Source organism: Mesoplodon mirus (genome assembly GCF_964341445.2).
Source record: "Mesoplodon mirus genome assembly, chromosome: 3".
Lineage (NCBI taxonomy): Eukaryota > Metazoa > Chordata > Mammalia > Artiodactyla > Ziphiidae > Mesoplodon > Mesoplodon mirus.
In genome coordinates, this window is record NC_138978.1 from 49,303,389 (window position 1) to 49,318,031 (window position 14,643).

General features: G+C 49.9%; 1 protein-coding gene across 1 annotated transcript in view; it reads right to left on the bottom strand.

Annotated features, from left to right (window-relative positions):
• Nucleotides 1-1,931: 1,931 nt before the first annotated feature.
• DHCR24 (24-dehydrocholesterol reductase) overlaps nt 1,932-14,643 on the bottom strand; it is a 36,849-nt gene continuing 24,137 nt past the window's right edge. Inside the window, exons 7-9 of the mRNA XM_082613373.1 lie at nt 6,212-6,409; nt 5,903-6,081; nt 1,932-4,832 (exon numbers count right to left, since the gene is read on the bottom strand). Of these exons, the coding sequence (XP_082469499.1) occupies nt 4,679-4,832; nt 5,903-6,081; nt 6,212-6,409 (531 nt within the window). The 3' untranslated portion in view covers nt 1,932-4,678. The remainder of the gene's footprint in view (nt 4,833-5,902; nt 6,082-6,211; nt 6,410-14,643) is intronic.

The window sequence follows — 14,643 nt, forward strand, 5'->3', positions numbered from 1 at the left end:
CTCACAAAGAGGGCTAGCTGTTTCATTTCTCTTCTTAGGACACCACTCCTATCATGAGGGTTCCACCCTCATGGCCTAATTACCTCCCAAAAGGCCCACCTCCCAATTCCATAACACTGTCAACATATGAATTTCAGGTCACAAACAGTCCATAGAATCAAAATACCACCTCCTAGAACTCAACAAATCCTCCCAATATTTCACAACCTGCAATGACTACAGCGATCCTACAGGATGAAACCTGTAGGCCATCTTAACACCAGGACATAGCTAGAAAACATATTTTTGAAACACATCTACATTTAACTTGTGTAGTGTGTGTACGTGTGTGTGTATGTGCGTGTGTGTGTGTGATTTTTCTTATATAAGCCAAGTTTGGAGAACCAACTGTTGCAACTCTGGCCTGAATGTTGGTGTCTGGACACTGCCCACAATGCCCACAGGGTCTGGTAGGGCAAGACGGTTCCCTTGCAGAAGGAAATGCTTTGGGTCAAAGCAGAACCCTCTGCTGATCCCTAGTGGCTTCCTTTCTGAGCTGAGTTCATGAAGAGATTCCTGACTCCCCACTACGTGTGGGGCTCAGCCAAGGGTCTCATTTCACTGTTTCTAGACCTGGAGCTACGGTCTCAACTAGCTCGGGGAGAGGCTCTTGAAGCATTTTGATGTTTTAAGACATGAGTCTGCATCCTTGTTTAACTCGTTAATGGCCTCAATGTGGCCTCCAAGCAAATCACTTGACCTTTCCTGAGCTTCACTTTCCTCATCTGTAAAATGGGGATAAAAACCGACCTGCTTTTGTTACAGGACTGTGAGGATTAAAGAAGATATTGTATGTTGCATGCTATTCAAATATAAGGTGATATTTCAGGGTTCAACTACAAAATCTGTTTTAAGGACATTAAAGATTTCTCCTTTAAGGAGAATTTACAAATCCTGATTTGTGAAACTGAACAATTGGAAAAAGAATTTCCTAAGGGGTTCCTCTCAAACAACTTTAGGATGGGACCCTGACATCACATATATTTTAGGAAAATGTCCATCATGTATATCTATGCATTTGCATAAAACTTTATTGCACTAAACTCAACCCTTGTGTCTCTGTTCATTTAAACCTGACGACCTGTAACAATTAGGGTGAACTAAATTGCTCTAATAAATAGTCCTGAATATGCAGTGACTCAACTACAGTGAGTTTATTTCTTGTTCCCAGACCAGGCCAAAGTTCAGGTTGGTGGGCAGTTCTCCATACAGTGATTCCGGGATCTAGCTCCTTCCCCTTATGACTCTGCTACCACCTATGGCCTGGTTGTCATCTGCGTCCAAATAAGAGAAGAGCCAGGAGAACCTCACACAGGGCCTTACCACTTCTGCTCACATTCTCCCGGAGCGACTCTAACACAAGGGCACATCTGAGGGCGAGGGAGGCTGGGAAATGTAGTCCAGTGGTGTGCTCAAAGGGAGGAAGGGGTTTTGGTGGACAGTTAGTGGTCTCTACCAGTGTGTAAATGAGGAGTCTCAATAGGATTAACTGATTTGCCAAAATTAGTTAGGTCATCCAAGTGACAAAGCCAGGACTGCAGCCCAGAGCTTCGGTCAGGTCTGGTGCCTTAAAAAGCACAGCCCCACCTCGATCTGAGCCCCACCTCACCTGAACTCTTCTCACTGGTCTCCTAGCTTCCAAGTTCCTCCTTGTACTCTGTTCTCCACCCTGCAGATAGGGGAACATTATCAACATCCATGCCAGATCATTGTGACGGTGATGGAAATTCAAAAACAGTTAAGAAAATCACCTTGGTCCCTCTGCCCTAACACACCTGTCCCTTCCCCGCCATCTTCCAGCCCTCGCGGGTTCAGAGGGAAACTGGAGCCTGCACTTGAGCCAGGAGTGCCTCCACGTCGTGGTCCCCTGATCAAGAAACGACAAAGGCTACTTTCCAGATCACACTTTTATTCTTACAGAAGTGGGGGCCACACAGCCATAGGGACATGAAGTGTTCAGACAGTAGGTATAGCGCCTGCAGCTGCAAGAGCCTGCTGGGGGGTGGGGGGGACCCATGCCTTTTTCCGCGGTCCCCATGATTAAGGAAAAAACTAAAAATCACACAGCATTCACTGCCACCCCCATCCCCACCCCTTCCCTTTCAGTAACAGCTAATTAGATTATGCATCCTTCCAGCCAAAGAAACTGGCTAGAATCCGGATTTTACAGAAAACCTTCATGCAGAGAAACTCAGCGTTCCGGAAGGGAGGCCTCTTCTTATACTTTCCACACACGCTGCCCCACTCCCGCCATGTGCCAAGTTTAATTCCACCTGAAACCACCACCTGGATGGGTAGTGACAAGACTGGCTACAAGAAAGAGCTGGTCACTCAGCTCAACATGCTTGGAAGACTGCCCCTTTCTAGGCAAGATATCACTGAAGCAAAACAATAACCTGAGGCTGGTGTGATCCCCAGACCCTCCCTTCAGAGCCCCGGGTTCCGAGTGAGGTCTGTGAAGGGCAGGATTTTGGTTTGTAGGACTGAGGATAACAGAAGCTGCTGGCATCTCTGCCCACACTCCCAGGGGCCCAGGGACGGAGGCCCCACTGGTGAAAGGATGGGGCCTTATCTGTTGGGCTAATCTAGCTCGGGCTCACCATTCCTCTACAGCAAGTAGGATCATCAGTTTAGCACCGAGCGGGAAGCCCACGGGCCCACTAGGAGAGCTAATGCCAAGTATTCACGTGCTTTGCATACAAGCGAGAAAATGAGGTTTATTTTTTTCTTATGCCCCCTCCAGAGGCCAAATGGGGAAGAGTGGTTCCTCTGCCTTCTGAGTGCCCTGAATGCGCCCAGAACTCCCAGGACCATGCCAAGACACTACAGCGTGCCAAGCCCAGGGAAGGATGAGTGAGCCTCGGCAGCCAAATCGTGGCTCTGGGAGGATTCTGGCAACCTGTGGTGACAAGACTGACACTTCCTTTCAGGCCATGGATGCGCCTTTCTGAAAAGATGAGAGCTGGCTTTGGGCTGAAGGAAGGACCTTAAGTGGCAGACAACCCCCCAAGCGTCTACTTAGATCATTTGTTTTTCCTCTGACTATCCACACACAAGAGGCTTTTCACGGGGTTTGCAGTCATGGTGTTTAAGACAGTTCTGCACTTCTAAAGCAGAAGGGCCTCAGGTGGTCTTGTGTGTGCTGATGTGACAGATGAGGAAACTACAGCTCAGAGGGACAAATGACTTGCCCACGGGTGCAGAACTCGTGAAGAATACAGCAAGATCTGAAACCCAGGCCTCCTGGCTCCCGATGCAGTGCTCTCTCTCTCTCTCCCAAAATGTCACCGCCTGGCACAGTTCACTTGATTCCAGCTTCCCTTACACAATTCCCTCTCAGATTCTGGGTTTTCAGCTGAGGCTGGGCAGTTCTTAAGACGGAGCTGCATAAACAACCAAGCTTTACTAGGTGGGCAGGGACCTGGGAAGGTTTCCTTCCCTCTGGAATGGAAATGGAGCTAAATTTTCTCTGAGCTTAGGATTTGTAAGGCACTAAAATTAACTACAGTTGGGGGCCGGGGGAGAAAGAAAAAAAGGGGGAGATGAGTGGTTGGAGAAATCAAGTTGATGCTGTTTTCTTTCAGCCCTGCAGTGAGGAACGCCACGAAACCAGGTGACGGTGGGCTCCATTTTCCTGCTTGGCACGGTCCCACCCCCCAACTCCCACCCCTACTGCAGAGCAGAGGACACAGCCCCACCATGGCAAAGCGGGTCCTGGGAACAAGAGCCATGGAGGGTGGACAGCCAAGAATGAGCCCAGGTCCTCTGGATTCAATTCAGAGCAGAGACCACTCACCCAACCTGGGCAGGTGTCCCAGGCCTGGGCCCGGCCAGGATTCAACCCTGAAGTGTCTTCTCCAAGGACACAGTCCCCTCTGAGTGGACTTGGGCAATGGCTGCAGTGGGCCTGCAAGCCTGAGCATGGAGGAGGAAGGGGCAAGGCGCCACCGAGCATGGCAGGGAGAACTTTGGAATCAGACCTGGCTTTGGCACAGCACATCTTGGGCCCGCCCGCCCGCCCGCCCCATCTGTTGTCCTCCCAAGACCCCAGGGATGGAGAGGAACCTTCCTTCCTTCCCTCCGCGAGGAGGTCTTGCAGCTGACAAGTGATGGCAGCGCAACTCGAGGGCACCCACTTCAGCCAAACCCGAGCCCAGGTGACCTAACATGGAGCCTTCCCGGACTCAACCACCGAATCCAAAGCACTTTAGTCCGACGGGACGCTGAGTGGGAAGCCGTGCTAACAGAAGCTGCCACTTCTCCGGCATCTCTGCTGCGACAGGTGCTTGACTTAGATGACAACGGCAGGCAGACAGCATTACCCCCTTTTAACAGATGAGCAGGGCTCAGAGTGGCTGAGTGACTCACTCAGAGTCACACAGCTAATGAGCGGCAGAACTGGGAACTAGATTCGGGTTTGTCTGACTCCGAATCTCATGTCCTGTCCACTCTACTTGGCTGCCCCTGAAAGCTGGGAGCAAGCTGTCGGGGCCATCTGGGTGGGGTCTCTGGAGGGGTTTCTTTCTGAAAGTGTGGATCTGGCAGAGCAGCCAAGCTTGAGTGAAGGGAAGATATATGCCTTCTGGCCCTGGGGACAGGGTCCGCCCTCGCGTCCGCCTTCTTCCGAGTGGGCTCCGGCTCAGTGCCTGGCAGCCTTGCAGATCTTGTCATAGACCTCCGGGAAGGCGTCCTGGCAGCCGAGCTGTTTCCGCAGCCTATGGTACAGGGAGCCGTCAAACATCTCCCAGAACTCCTCCCGGTCCATGTAGCAGTCGGCATACAGCATCTGGAACCTGCAGCGCAGACACAAGGGTGAGGACTTGGGGATGGGGGTAAGAGGGGCGGGGAGGGGAAAGGGGCGCAAAGAACCCCAACCATCCCTAATGCGCCCCTAATGCACCGCCTGCTCTGCAGGGCAGGACACGCTTTCGGAGGATTTCTCTTGTTTAATCCCCCTAATGAGCTAGTGCTTGAGGCTGGTGCAGGAATTTTTATCCCCATTTTACAGACGGCGGGCGGGGGGTGGAATCTGGGCTCAGGGCTTTAAGTGGCAGTGGAGGCAGAGTCAGGAGCAGAATGCAGTGCACCGAATGCCCGTCTCCCCAATACGGTCGCCAGGCTGCTTTCTCTCTCTTTTTTAATGTTCAGTAAACTGCACATAAGGAAAGTGTACAACTTGAAGCTACAAGGATGTATGTCACAACACAGGGAATATAGCCAATATTTTATAATAACTATAAATAGACTATGACCTTTAAAAATTGTGAATCACTAAATTGTACACCTGTAACATAATATTGTACAGCAACTACACTTCAATAACATAAATAAATAAAATAAGCACAAAAATTTTTTTTAATGAATTAAAAAAAAGAAACATACTGCTTGATAAGTTTGATGTATGTCTGTAACCTTGAAACTGTCACCTCAGTCCAGATAACGGCCATATCCATCACCCCCAAACTTTCTTCATGCCCCAAATTCCCGTGTTGTCTGTCCATCACCCTCCACCATCCCAGGCAGAACTGCCTTCTGTCACCATGGGTTCATCTGCATTTTCCAGAATTTTATATAAATAAAAAATATATATATAAATAGAATCATACAGTACTCTTTTTTCCTGGCTTCTTTCCATCAGCATAATTATTTTGAGATTCGTCCACGTGGATTTTGCACATCCATGGTTTGTTCCAGGATGTTTCTGAGCAATGCTCTGTCCAGGCCTCTGTGTGGTTTTCATGGTCCTGAGTGCCCCCCCAACCTCAGCTTTGGCCTCCAACCTGGAGTGGGAGCCCCTGGACACGTCTAAAGCACCCCCATCAGCGCTCTGTGGCTGACGGCCACACTCTGGGCACTCGCTCACCCGTGCACACTTCGGACGAACTTCTCCAACTGCCTCATGCAGGACCGGGCTTCAAAGTGCTTCACACGCGGCTCCCCGTAGGCACCAATGTCGACATAGAGCTCGGCCTCGTCTCCCTTGGGGTGTACCAGGCCCGGCTGGCTGGGCAGGATGAATGGGCACAGCCAGATGGGGTAGACCTGGGGGGCCAGGGAAGGCGTGTTGGTGCTTTTCCTCCCCCAGAAGGCAGGCTCTGCAGCACTCCCCTCTCTCTGCTGCTCACAGGCCACCCTCACCCCGCGTCCCCGCTGAGCTCCCGGCCCGGCTCACGTGGATGTCGCTGTGGAAGGTGTGCAGGGCCCGCGGCAGGCACTTCATGGGCACCAGCATGTCCTGCACCACGTGGTGCTGCTCGTACAGCTTGCGCAGCGTCTCGCCCTGGGTCAGCTTCAGGAGGGAGATCTTGGGAGGCACCATCCAACCAAAGAGGTAGCGGAAGATGGGGTTGTTGCCAAAGGGGATGATGTCCTGATAGACAAGGGTTGGGGATGGAGAGAAGGAACTCAGCAGGGCCCAGTGTCCCCAGGTGCCAGGGGCCGGGTCCTCCTCTGGTGCTGGACAGAAATGCGACGGGTCCACTCCTATCTGGGGGGGAGTGGTGGTACCCAGGATTTACCCAGCTGGATCTGGGTTTGATTCCCAGCTCCGGCATTTACCAGCTCTGATGATGATCTTGGGCTGGGGACTTAACCTCCCTGAGCTCAGTTTCCTGATCTGCAAAATGGGGCTCGTGAGAATGAATGGTAAGATACCAAATGGAAGGCACTCAGCCCATTGCCTGAAGCAAAATAACAACGAAGCTATCATTGCTGTTCTAGTGGCTGAGGTCAGTGTGGCTGGCACAGAGCAGGCACTCCATAAATGTTTGAGAATGCTGTTGAATGGCAAGAGGGATGGATACTCAGAGAGCTTAAGCCATTTCCCTAAGGTCACACCGCCAGAGACGGCTCCTACCGAGGTGGGGAAGGTCTTGCTCAGGTTCAACGATGAGCCCTTCGGTTTACAGCATCTCCTGAGAGGCCTTCTCTGACGCCCCTATTAAAATGTCACTGCTTCCCATCCCTCCATACACACAACAGCAAATTTTTGCTCACCTGTCAAGGCCAAGCTTGACAGCTACCTTCAGTCCTAGGCAGAGCTAGCCACTTTCTCTTGCTCCTGTGGCACTGCACAGTGCTACCCCGCCTGCCTCCCCCAAGCTGGCCTCTTGGGAAACCGCCCTGAGCAGGGCTGTCCTTCCTCTCCCACGCCTCAAACCTCCACAAGGGAGGAGCCCCCCATTCACGATCGTCCTCCCTGCCCCCAGTCTGCCGTCTTCCTGAGGGCTGCCAGCGTGCACCTGATACCCCATCCCCATAGCTCCTGGGCCCTAGAAGCCAAGGACATTCCTTCATTCGTTAGACAATTACGAGGCGCCTATGCGCTCAGGTGCCAGGTTCTGTGCTGGGTGCTGGGGATACCCAGATCATCGAGCCGTGGTCCCTGACCTCAGGTGTGAAGAGCTGCAACAGAGAGATGCAGAGGCAGCTCATAAAAGGGTCCACGTCAGACTAGGGTCAGTGGTGGCTGCCCAAAGAAGCCCCCAGGCTAAGCTTCAGAGGCTGCATGACTCTTCCTCTCCCCTCCCCTCCCCTCCCCTGGAATCATCTCCTCTGATCACCAGCCCAATCCCATGAGGGAGGGAGGGGCCTGTCTGCTCTCTGCTCTGTTAGATTCCAGCTCCTACACCAGTTCCTGGCTCACAACAGAAACTCAGGAAATAGCGTGGCTTTTATTGTTCCCTTGGTTGTCCTTGGAAAAGCCACACAGGCCCATAGCAGAAATCCCCCTCAAAGGCTAAGACCTGACCCCATTTCCCTCACAGCCCTGACCACTCATCATTCCTCCTCCATCCCAATCTCTTTCCCCTCCACAAAGGCAACCATTCTGAGGAATTATTTGTGGACCCTTCTAGAGACATTCGATGCACAGACAAGTCCATGGGCTTAAAAAAAAATACACGTCACAAATGGCAGCGTCCTCCTGCTTATCACTGTATCCTGGGCGTCGGCACACAACGCTACTGCATTCTTTGTCCTGGATGCCTGACACTGTACAGACAGACCTTGTTTTATTGCACTTCTGATTTGTGATCAGTGATCTTTGATGTCACTACTCTGACTTGCTGACAGCTCAGATAACGGTTAGCATTTTTTAGCAATAAAGTATTTTTAAATTAAGGTATGCCCCCCCCTTTTTTTTAGACATAATGCTAGTGCCCACTTAATAGACTACAGTATAGTGTAAACATAACTTTTATGTGCGCTGGGACAACACTGTAAAGCAATTATAGCCTAATAAAAATATTAAATTAAAAAAATATATATATATGCACTGGGAAACCAAAATATTTGTGTAACTCACTTTATTGTGATATTTGCTTTATTGCAGTGGTCTGGAACCCAACATGCAATACCTCCAAGGTCACCCTTCACGGGGTGGGGCTGCAAAGTCCTAGCCCCCTGGCCTCAAGGTGGGACAGCTCTGGAGGGCCATCCAGCCCCAGAGCTCCCTGTGGGTTGGCTGAGGTCTTTGTTGTGACTGCCTCACACCTCCCCTTTTCCCTCTGCCTGGCCCTGCTTCCCTTTCCCCTCGCAGCTGAGGATCACCAGAGTTCTCCTGAACAAACTTCCTGTGCGCACATCTTGGTAGTAAAATACCCATCCTTCCAGATTCTTCCTTTAACTTCAGGCAGTACAGGCTAGTGTTTAACAGCACAAAAATATAAGACAAACCTCATTTTGAAACCTAGCTCTGTGGTTTTTTTTTTGTTTTGTTTTGTTTTGTTTTTTTAGTTTCTGCTTTATAACAAAGTGAATCAGTTATACATATACATCTGTTCCCATATCCCTTCCCTCTTGCTGTCTCCCTCCCTCCCACCCTCCCTATCCCACCCCTCCAGGCGGTCTAGCTCTGTGGTTTTAAAACCCATCCAGGAGTTCTCTGCTACTCCTTTCTTCAAGAGGTGGAGCTTAATTCCCCCCTCCTTGGGTGTGGGCCAGACTTGGTGACTCCGTTCTAATAAGAGAGTACGGCGGGAGTGGCGAGGTGCCAAGACTGGGTCATGGAAGGCACTGAGGACCCCTCCTTGGTCTCTCTCTTGGATCACCTGCTCTGGGGGAAGCCAGCTGCCCTGTTGTGAAGACACCTGAGCAGCCCAGGTGGCAAGGGGCGGAGGCCTCTTGTCAACAGCCACGTGAGGGACCCTTCCAGGAAGCAGACTCTCCAGCCCTACTAGAGCCTCCAGCACACCAGCCCTGCCGACACCTTGCCTGCAGCCCTGAGCCAGAGACACCCACGTCATCGCTCTCCAATCCCTGAGCCTCGAAACCGAGATAACAGAGGGCAGTTGTTGTGATCCTCACAATTTGGGGTTAATTCATTATGCAGCAATAGGTAACCAATACACTCTTATCTCTTACTGAGTTGTGTTACTTAGATAACCTAAACCAGTTTCTTCATCTGTAAAGTGGAAACAGCACCAGCACCTACCCTCACAGGGCTGTTAGGAAGATGGAGAGAATGCATGTGAAGTGTCTGGCCTAAGAACTAACAGGTAAGGAGTGATTCATGTTCATTGCTGCTGTTAGCATTCTAATGTGCCCTCACGTACTTTGCTGGCCCCTCTTTCCTTTCCTGTCTCTTAAATATCCCTGCTCTTGACAAAACCACACCTCCCACATCCTTAACACTGCTCTTGGCGGGGATAAAGAGGGACTCGGGGGTCTTCTGCCTTTGGCAAAACTTTCCACCAAACGCTCTGGGCCTGGACACTGCTCAGAGGATTAACAGGGATGGGGGAAGCCCAGAGCTCCCCAGGCCTTGATGAAGCCTCTGCTGGCCACTCCTCCACCCCTTACCACTGCCCCATCACATCCTGCCTGAGAGACCTAGCCCACGACTAGAAGGGACCCGACACCTCCTCCTAGGAGACCACCAGGTGTAATTCCTTCATGCCTGACATCCCTATTTATCTCAGTCACGGTGGACTTTTGGGTGCCTCCCACTAGCACCCTTGATGTGCTACAGCGATGCAATGTCTTTTAACCTGACCCCACTGGCCACTGTCCCCCCATCTGCCAAACCCCTCCCCTGTGCTCTCTCGTGGTCTAGACAGCAGCAAACCCCCTCCATCCTCAAGCTCTTCTCTAGACCGTCGTGTCCTCTCCTTGCTCTTAGCTGCAACCTGGCTGGCCCCTGCAGCCCTCCGAGGTGGTATCATTTTCTCTCCATGACCCTCTGGGGTAGACGGAGGTGAGGTGGGTTCCTCATTACTGCTTCTAGGTCTCTGCCCCTCCCATTCCCTGAAAACCCTCAGAGGCTTTGCAGCCACCTGCCCATCATCTCCACCCCCATCATCTCCCTCGTTCCCAGGTCACTGCCACCTTCTTCAACACCCATCTTATCACTGATGTGATTTAATATCCACCTCTATGATCTTTCCCACGCCCCAGCCTCCTCTCTGTCCTCCAGCGATCTTACCTTCCACCTGGCATCTGCCCTGACTCTTGTCACACTCCAGAGCAGGGGATGAGGAACTACAGCCCGTGGGAATCGGTCTGCAAGCGGATCCAGCCTGCTGGCCAAATCTGGCCCCCTGCCTGTGTTTATACATAGTATCACTGGAGCACAGCCATGCACGTCTGTTTGTGCACTGCCTGTGGCTGCTTTTGTGCTACAAGGGCAGGGCTGAGCGGCTGCGACGGGGCGTAGGACCCGCAGAGCCTAAAGCTTTTGCTATTTGGCCCTTTAAGAAAGTTTGCTGACCTCTCGATGTTGTCCTATTGTCTGTATTCATTGCCTCTGCTGACTTGGAAAAAAACAAAGCACATCAGAGCTGTGAGTTGAGTTTATTCAGTGTCTCACTGACTATAGCCTGGGAGACCCGCTCTCAAACGGCTCTGAGAAACCGTTCCGAAGAGGTAAAGGCCAGATCAGTATGTATGTGATTCTGGCAAAGCGTACGTGTAATCAAGCACAGGTCTCGGTCGGAGGTTGTTGCTAGTTATGAGGCACAGCCATCTTATTAATGGTTTTGGTACTTTTCTAAGTGTGGGAAGATCCAAGAATTTGGGTTCATAAAATTTTCTCCCCAAAATATCTACCTATCTGAAGGCTGTCTTTATCTGCCAGTTTTCCCATAGCACAGAGTGCCTCATTACTGACCTTTGCCCTGAATTTCTTTCAGGGGCGGTTGACGGTGACCGCAAGGCCTAATGATTTCATTCCTGCAGAACTGGATGGTAGGCAACATTCTTCATTTGGCATCTCCATAGTTTCAATTCCGAGCGTGCGCCCTCTGACCACCACTAACTCTCCTTCCTGCTGCTCATGCCCTCCAGTGCTCTGACGTCAATTCTTCACCCCACGGGGCACCCAGGCCACCATATCAGTCCCTTCAGCCCCGCACATCCTCACTGGCCCCCCTCAGCTGGCTTGGATTTCATCCTGATCATGTCCTGGCTTTTCCAACCCCACCCCACTTGTCATACTCATTTGCAAAACCTCAACCGTGGTTAAATCTAACTTTCTCCCTAGGCTGTACCCCGTCCACAGAGCTGAACGTGTGAAAATCCACAACCACCAGGGCTGGTCTCACTGTAAACTCATGGCCATGAATCTTTGGCAGGCCCAGTGTTGCCCAGCAATCCTATGACATTTTCCCAGTTAATTCATTCCCACTCTCCAAGGGACAATTTCCCATCTCCTCTCTCCTCAGTCCTTCAACAACCCCTCACCCACCCCCCATCTTGGCTAAAATCCTTGCTTCCTATTTCGTTGAGAAAATAGAAGAACTCCCACACCCTCCCCCCACCAAATGGTCCTCCTGTTTGTAGCAACTGTTCCATTAACACTTCCTCCCTCCTGTCCAGTGGGTGAATCTCCATGCTCTCACCTAAAGGCAACCTCTCCACCTGAGCACAGGATCCATCCATCCTCAAGGTTCACCCTGCGAGCACACCCTCTCCCCTGCACTGCCAGCATGTCAACATGTGGTAACCTCTCCCTTCTTGAAAGTCACACATGGACTTCCCTGGCGGTCCAGTGGTTAACACTCTGCACTTCCATTGCAGGGGGCACGGGTTTGATCCCTGGTTGGGGAACTAAGATCCCATGTGCCGTGCGGCACAGCCAAAAAAATAAAAATAAAAATAAAAAATAAAACAGTCACACAAAATATTTCCCCTAGATCCTACACCCCCCTCTGGCTCCCACCCTACTTTTCTGCTTTCCCTTATACTGAGCCTTCTCAGATTTCCATTTTCACTCTCTCCACTTGCCTATCTCTGTTTTCTCTTGAACCCACGTCAGGCTTTCAGCCCCATGGCTCAAGGTTATCAGTGACCTTCTCACGACTAAGACCAGGGGTCGATGCTTTGTCGTCATCTCGCTCAGGGGCATTTGACACAGCTGTTCATCTTCCTTCTTGACATGCTGTCCTCAAGTAGCTTCCGGGATGCCAGTCCTCCTGGGTTTCTCCTCCCCTCGGGCTGACAGCGTCTTCTCCTCTCCTGGCTGGTTTCTCCTCCCTCAACTTGCAGGGCTTGGCTCTGGGACTTCTCTTCTCTAACCTCCCTCACTCATCTAGTCCCCCAGTGTTAATTAACATTTCTCTGCTGATGATACCCACAGTGATATGGATTTCTTCGACCTCTGCCCTGAAGATCTGACATATGTGCCAGCCGCCCACTCAACGTCTCACCTGGATATGTGAAAAGCATCTCACGCTGACAATGTCCCAAACCAAACTTCTGATTTTCCTTCCCAGACCCCTCCCCCATGTTGTCCCTAGCAGTCAATGGCACCTCAGGTCACCCAGTTGCTTGGGTCCCTAACCTCGGAATCACACCCAAGGGCAATCTGTGGGGAATCCTGTTGGTTGGTCCAACCTTCACAGCACCTCCCAGGTCTGAGACCCCTTTCCTCCTCCACCGCTACCACCATGGACGACAGAATCTTCTTTCTTCCGCTCTCCCAATCTTGCCACCCCCACCCCGTCCACTCTCCACCTAGCTGTCAAAATTATCCTTTTAAAACAAACATCAGGTCATGTCACTTTTCTGCACCAAGTCCTCCACTGGCTTCCTTATCACACAAGGTAAAATACAAAGTCTTCCCCTGACCTACAAGGGCCCACATGATCTAGGCTATGGCTGCTGTTTGACAGCATTCTCCACCATGGGTCTAGCTCAAGGGCCTTCTTGCTGTTTTCAGAAACACGCAGCCTTGCTGTGACAACTTGCACTTGCTGTGATGCAAAAGAGTGGAGTTGGAGCCCCACCTCACACCATATACAAAACTTAACTTAAAATGGATCAAGAAGCTAAATATAAGAGCTAAAACCATAAAGCTTTTAGAAGATAACGCAGGAAGAAGTCTTCATGACTTTGGATTTAGCAATGGATTCTTAGATACGACACTAAAAGCACGAGTAACAAAAGGAAAAATAGATCAACTGGACTTCATCAAAACCAAAAACTTTTGTGAATCAAAAGACATTATCGGACAGGGAACTATATTCAATATTTTGTAATAACCTATAATGGAAGAGAATGTACAAAAAGAATATATATGTGTATATATATGAATATGAATCACTTTGCTGTACATCCGAAACTATCACAACATTGTAAATCAACTATATTTCAATAAAGTTAAAAAAAAAAAAAGACATTATCGGGACTTCCCTGGCGGTCTAGTGGTTAAGACTTCACCTTACAATACAGGGGGTGCGGGTTCCAGCCCTGGTCGGGGAGTAAGATCCCACATGCCTCATGGCCAAAAAACCAAAACAGAAGCAATACTGTAACAAATTCAATAAAGACTTTAAAAATGGTCCACGTCAAAAAAAATCTAAAAAAAAAAAAAAAAGACATTATCAAGGAAGTGAAAGACAACCTACAGAATGAGAGGAAATATTTGTAAATCATGTATTTGATAAGGGCCTAATATCCAGAATATATATAGAACTCTTACAACTCAACAACAAAGATCAATAACTCAATTAAAATTGGGCATAGGATCTGAACAGATACTTCTCCAAGAAATATACAAATGGCCAATAGGCACATGGAAGGATACTGAACACTGCTAGTCATTAGGAAAATGCAAGTCAAAATCACAGTGAGATTCCACTCCTTACCCACTAGGATAGCTATAGCAAAAAACCAGAAAACAACAAGTGCTGGTGAGAATGTAGAGAAATTGGAACCTACACATGCTGCTGTTGAGAATGAAAAATGGCTCAGCCACCACGGAAAACGTTTGGCAGTTCCTCAGTAGGTTATACACAGAATCATCACACGACCCAGCAGTTCCACTCCTAGGCATGTATCCTCCAAAACTGAAAACTAGTACTCAAACAAATTCTTGTACATGAATGTTTGCAGCAGCATTGTTTACAGTGCCGATAGGTGGAAACAACTCAAATGTCCACCAGCAGATGAGCGGAAAAACAAACTGTGGTCCAACCATACAATGGAGAATTATTCAGCCACAAAAAGGAATGATGTACTGATACATGCTACAGCGTGGATGAACCTTGAAAACAGGCTTAGTGAAAGAAGCCAGGCACAAAAGGCCACATGTTGTATGATTCCATTTATATAAAATGTCTAGAATAGGTAAATCCATAGAGACAGAATGCAGACTGATGGTTGCCA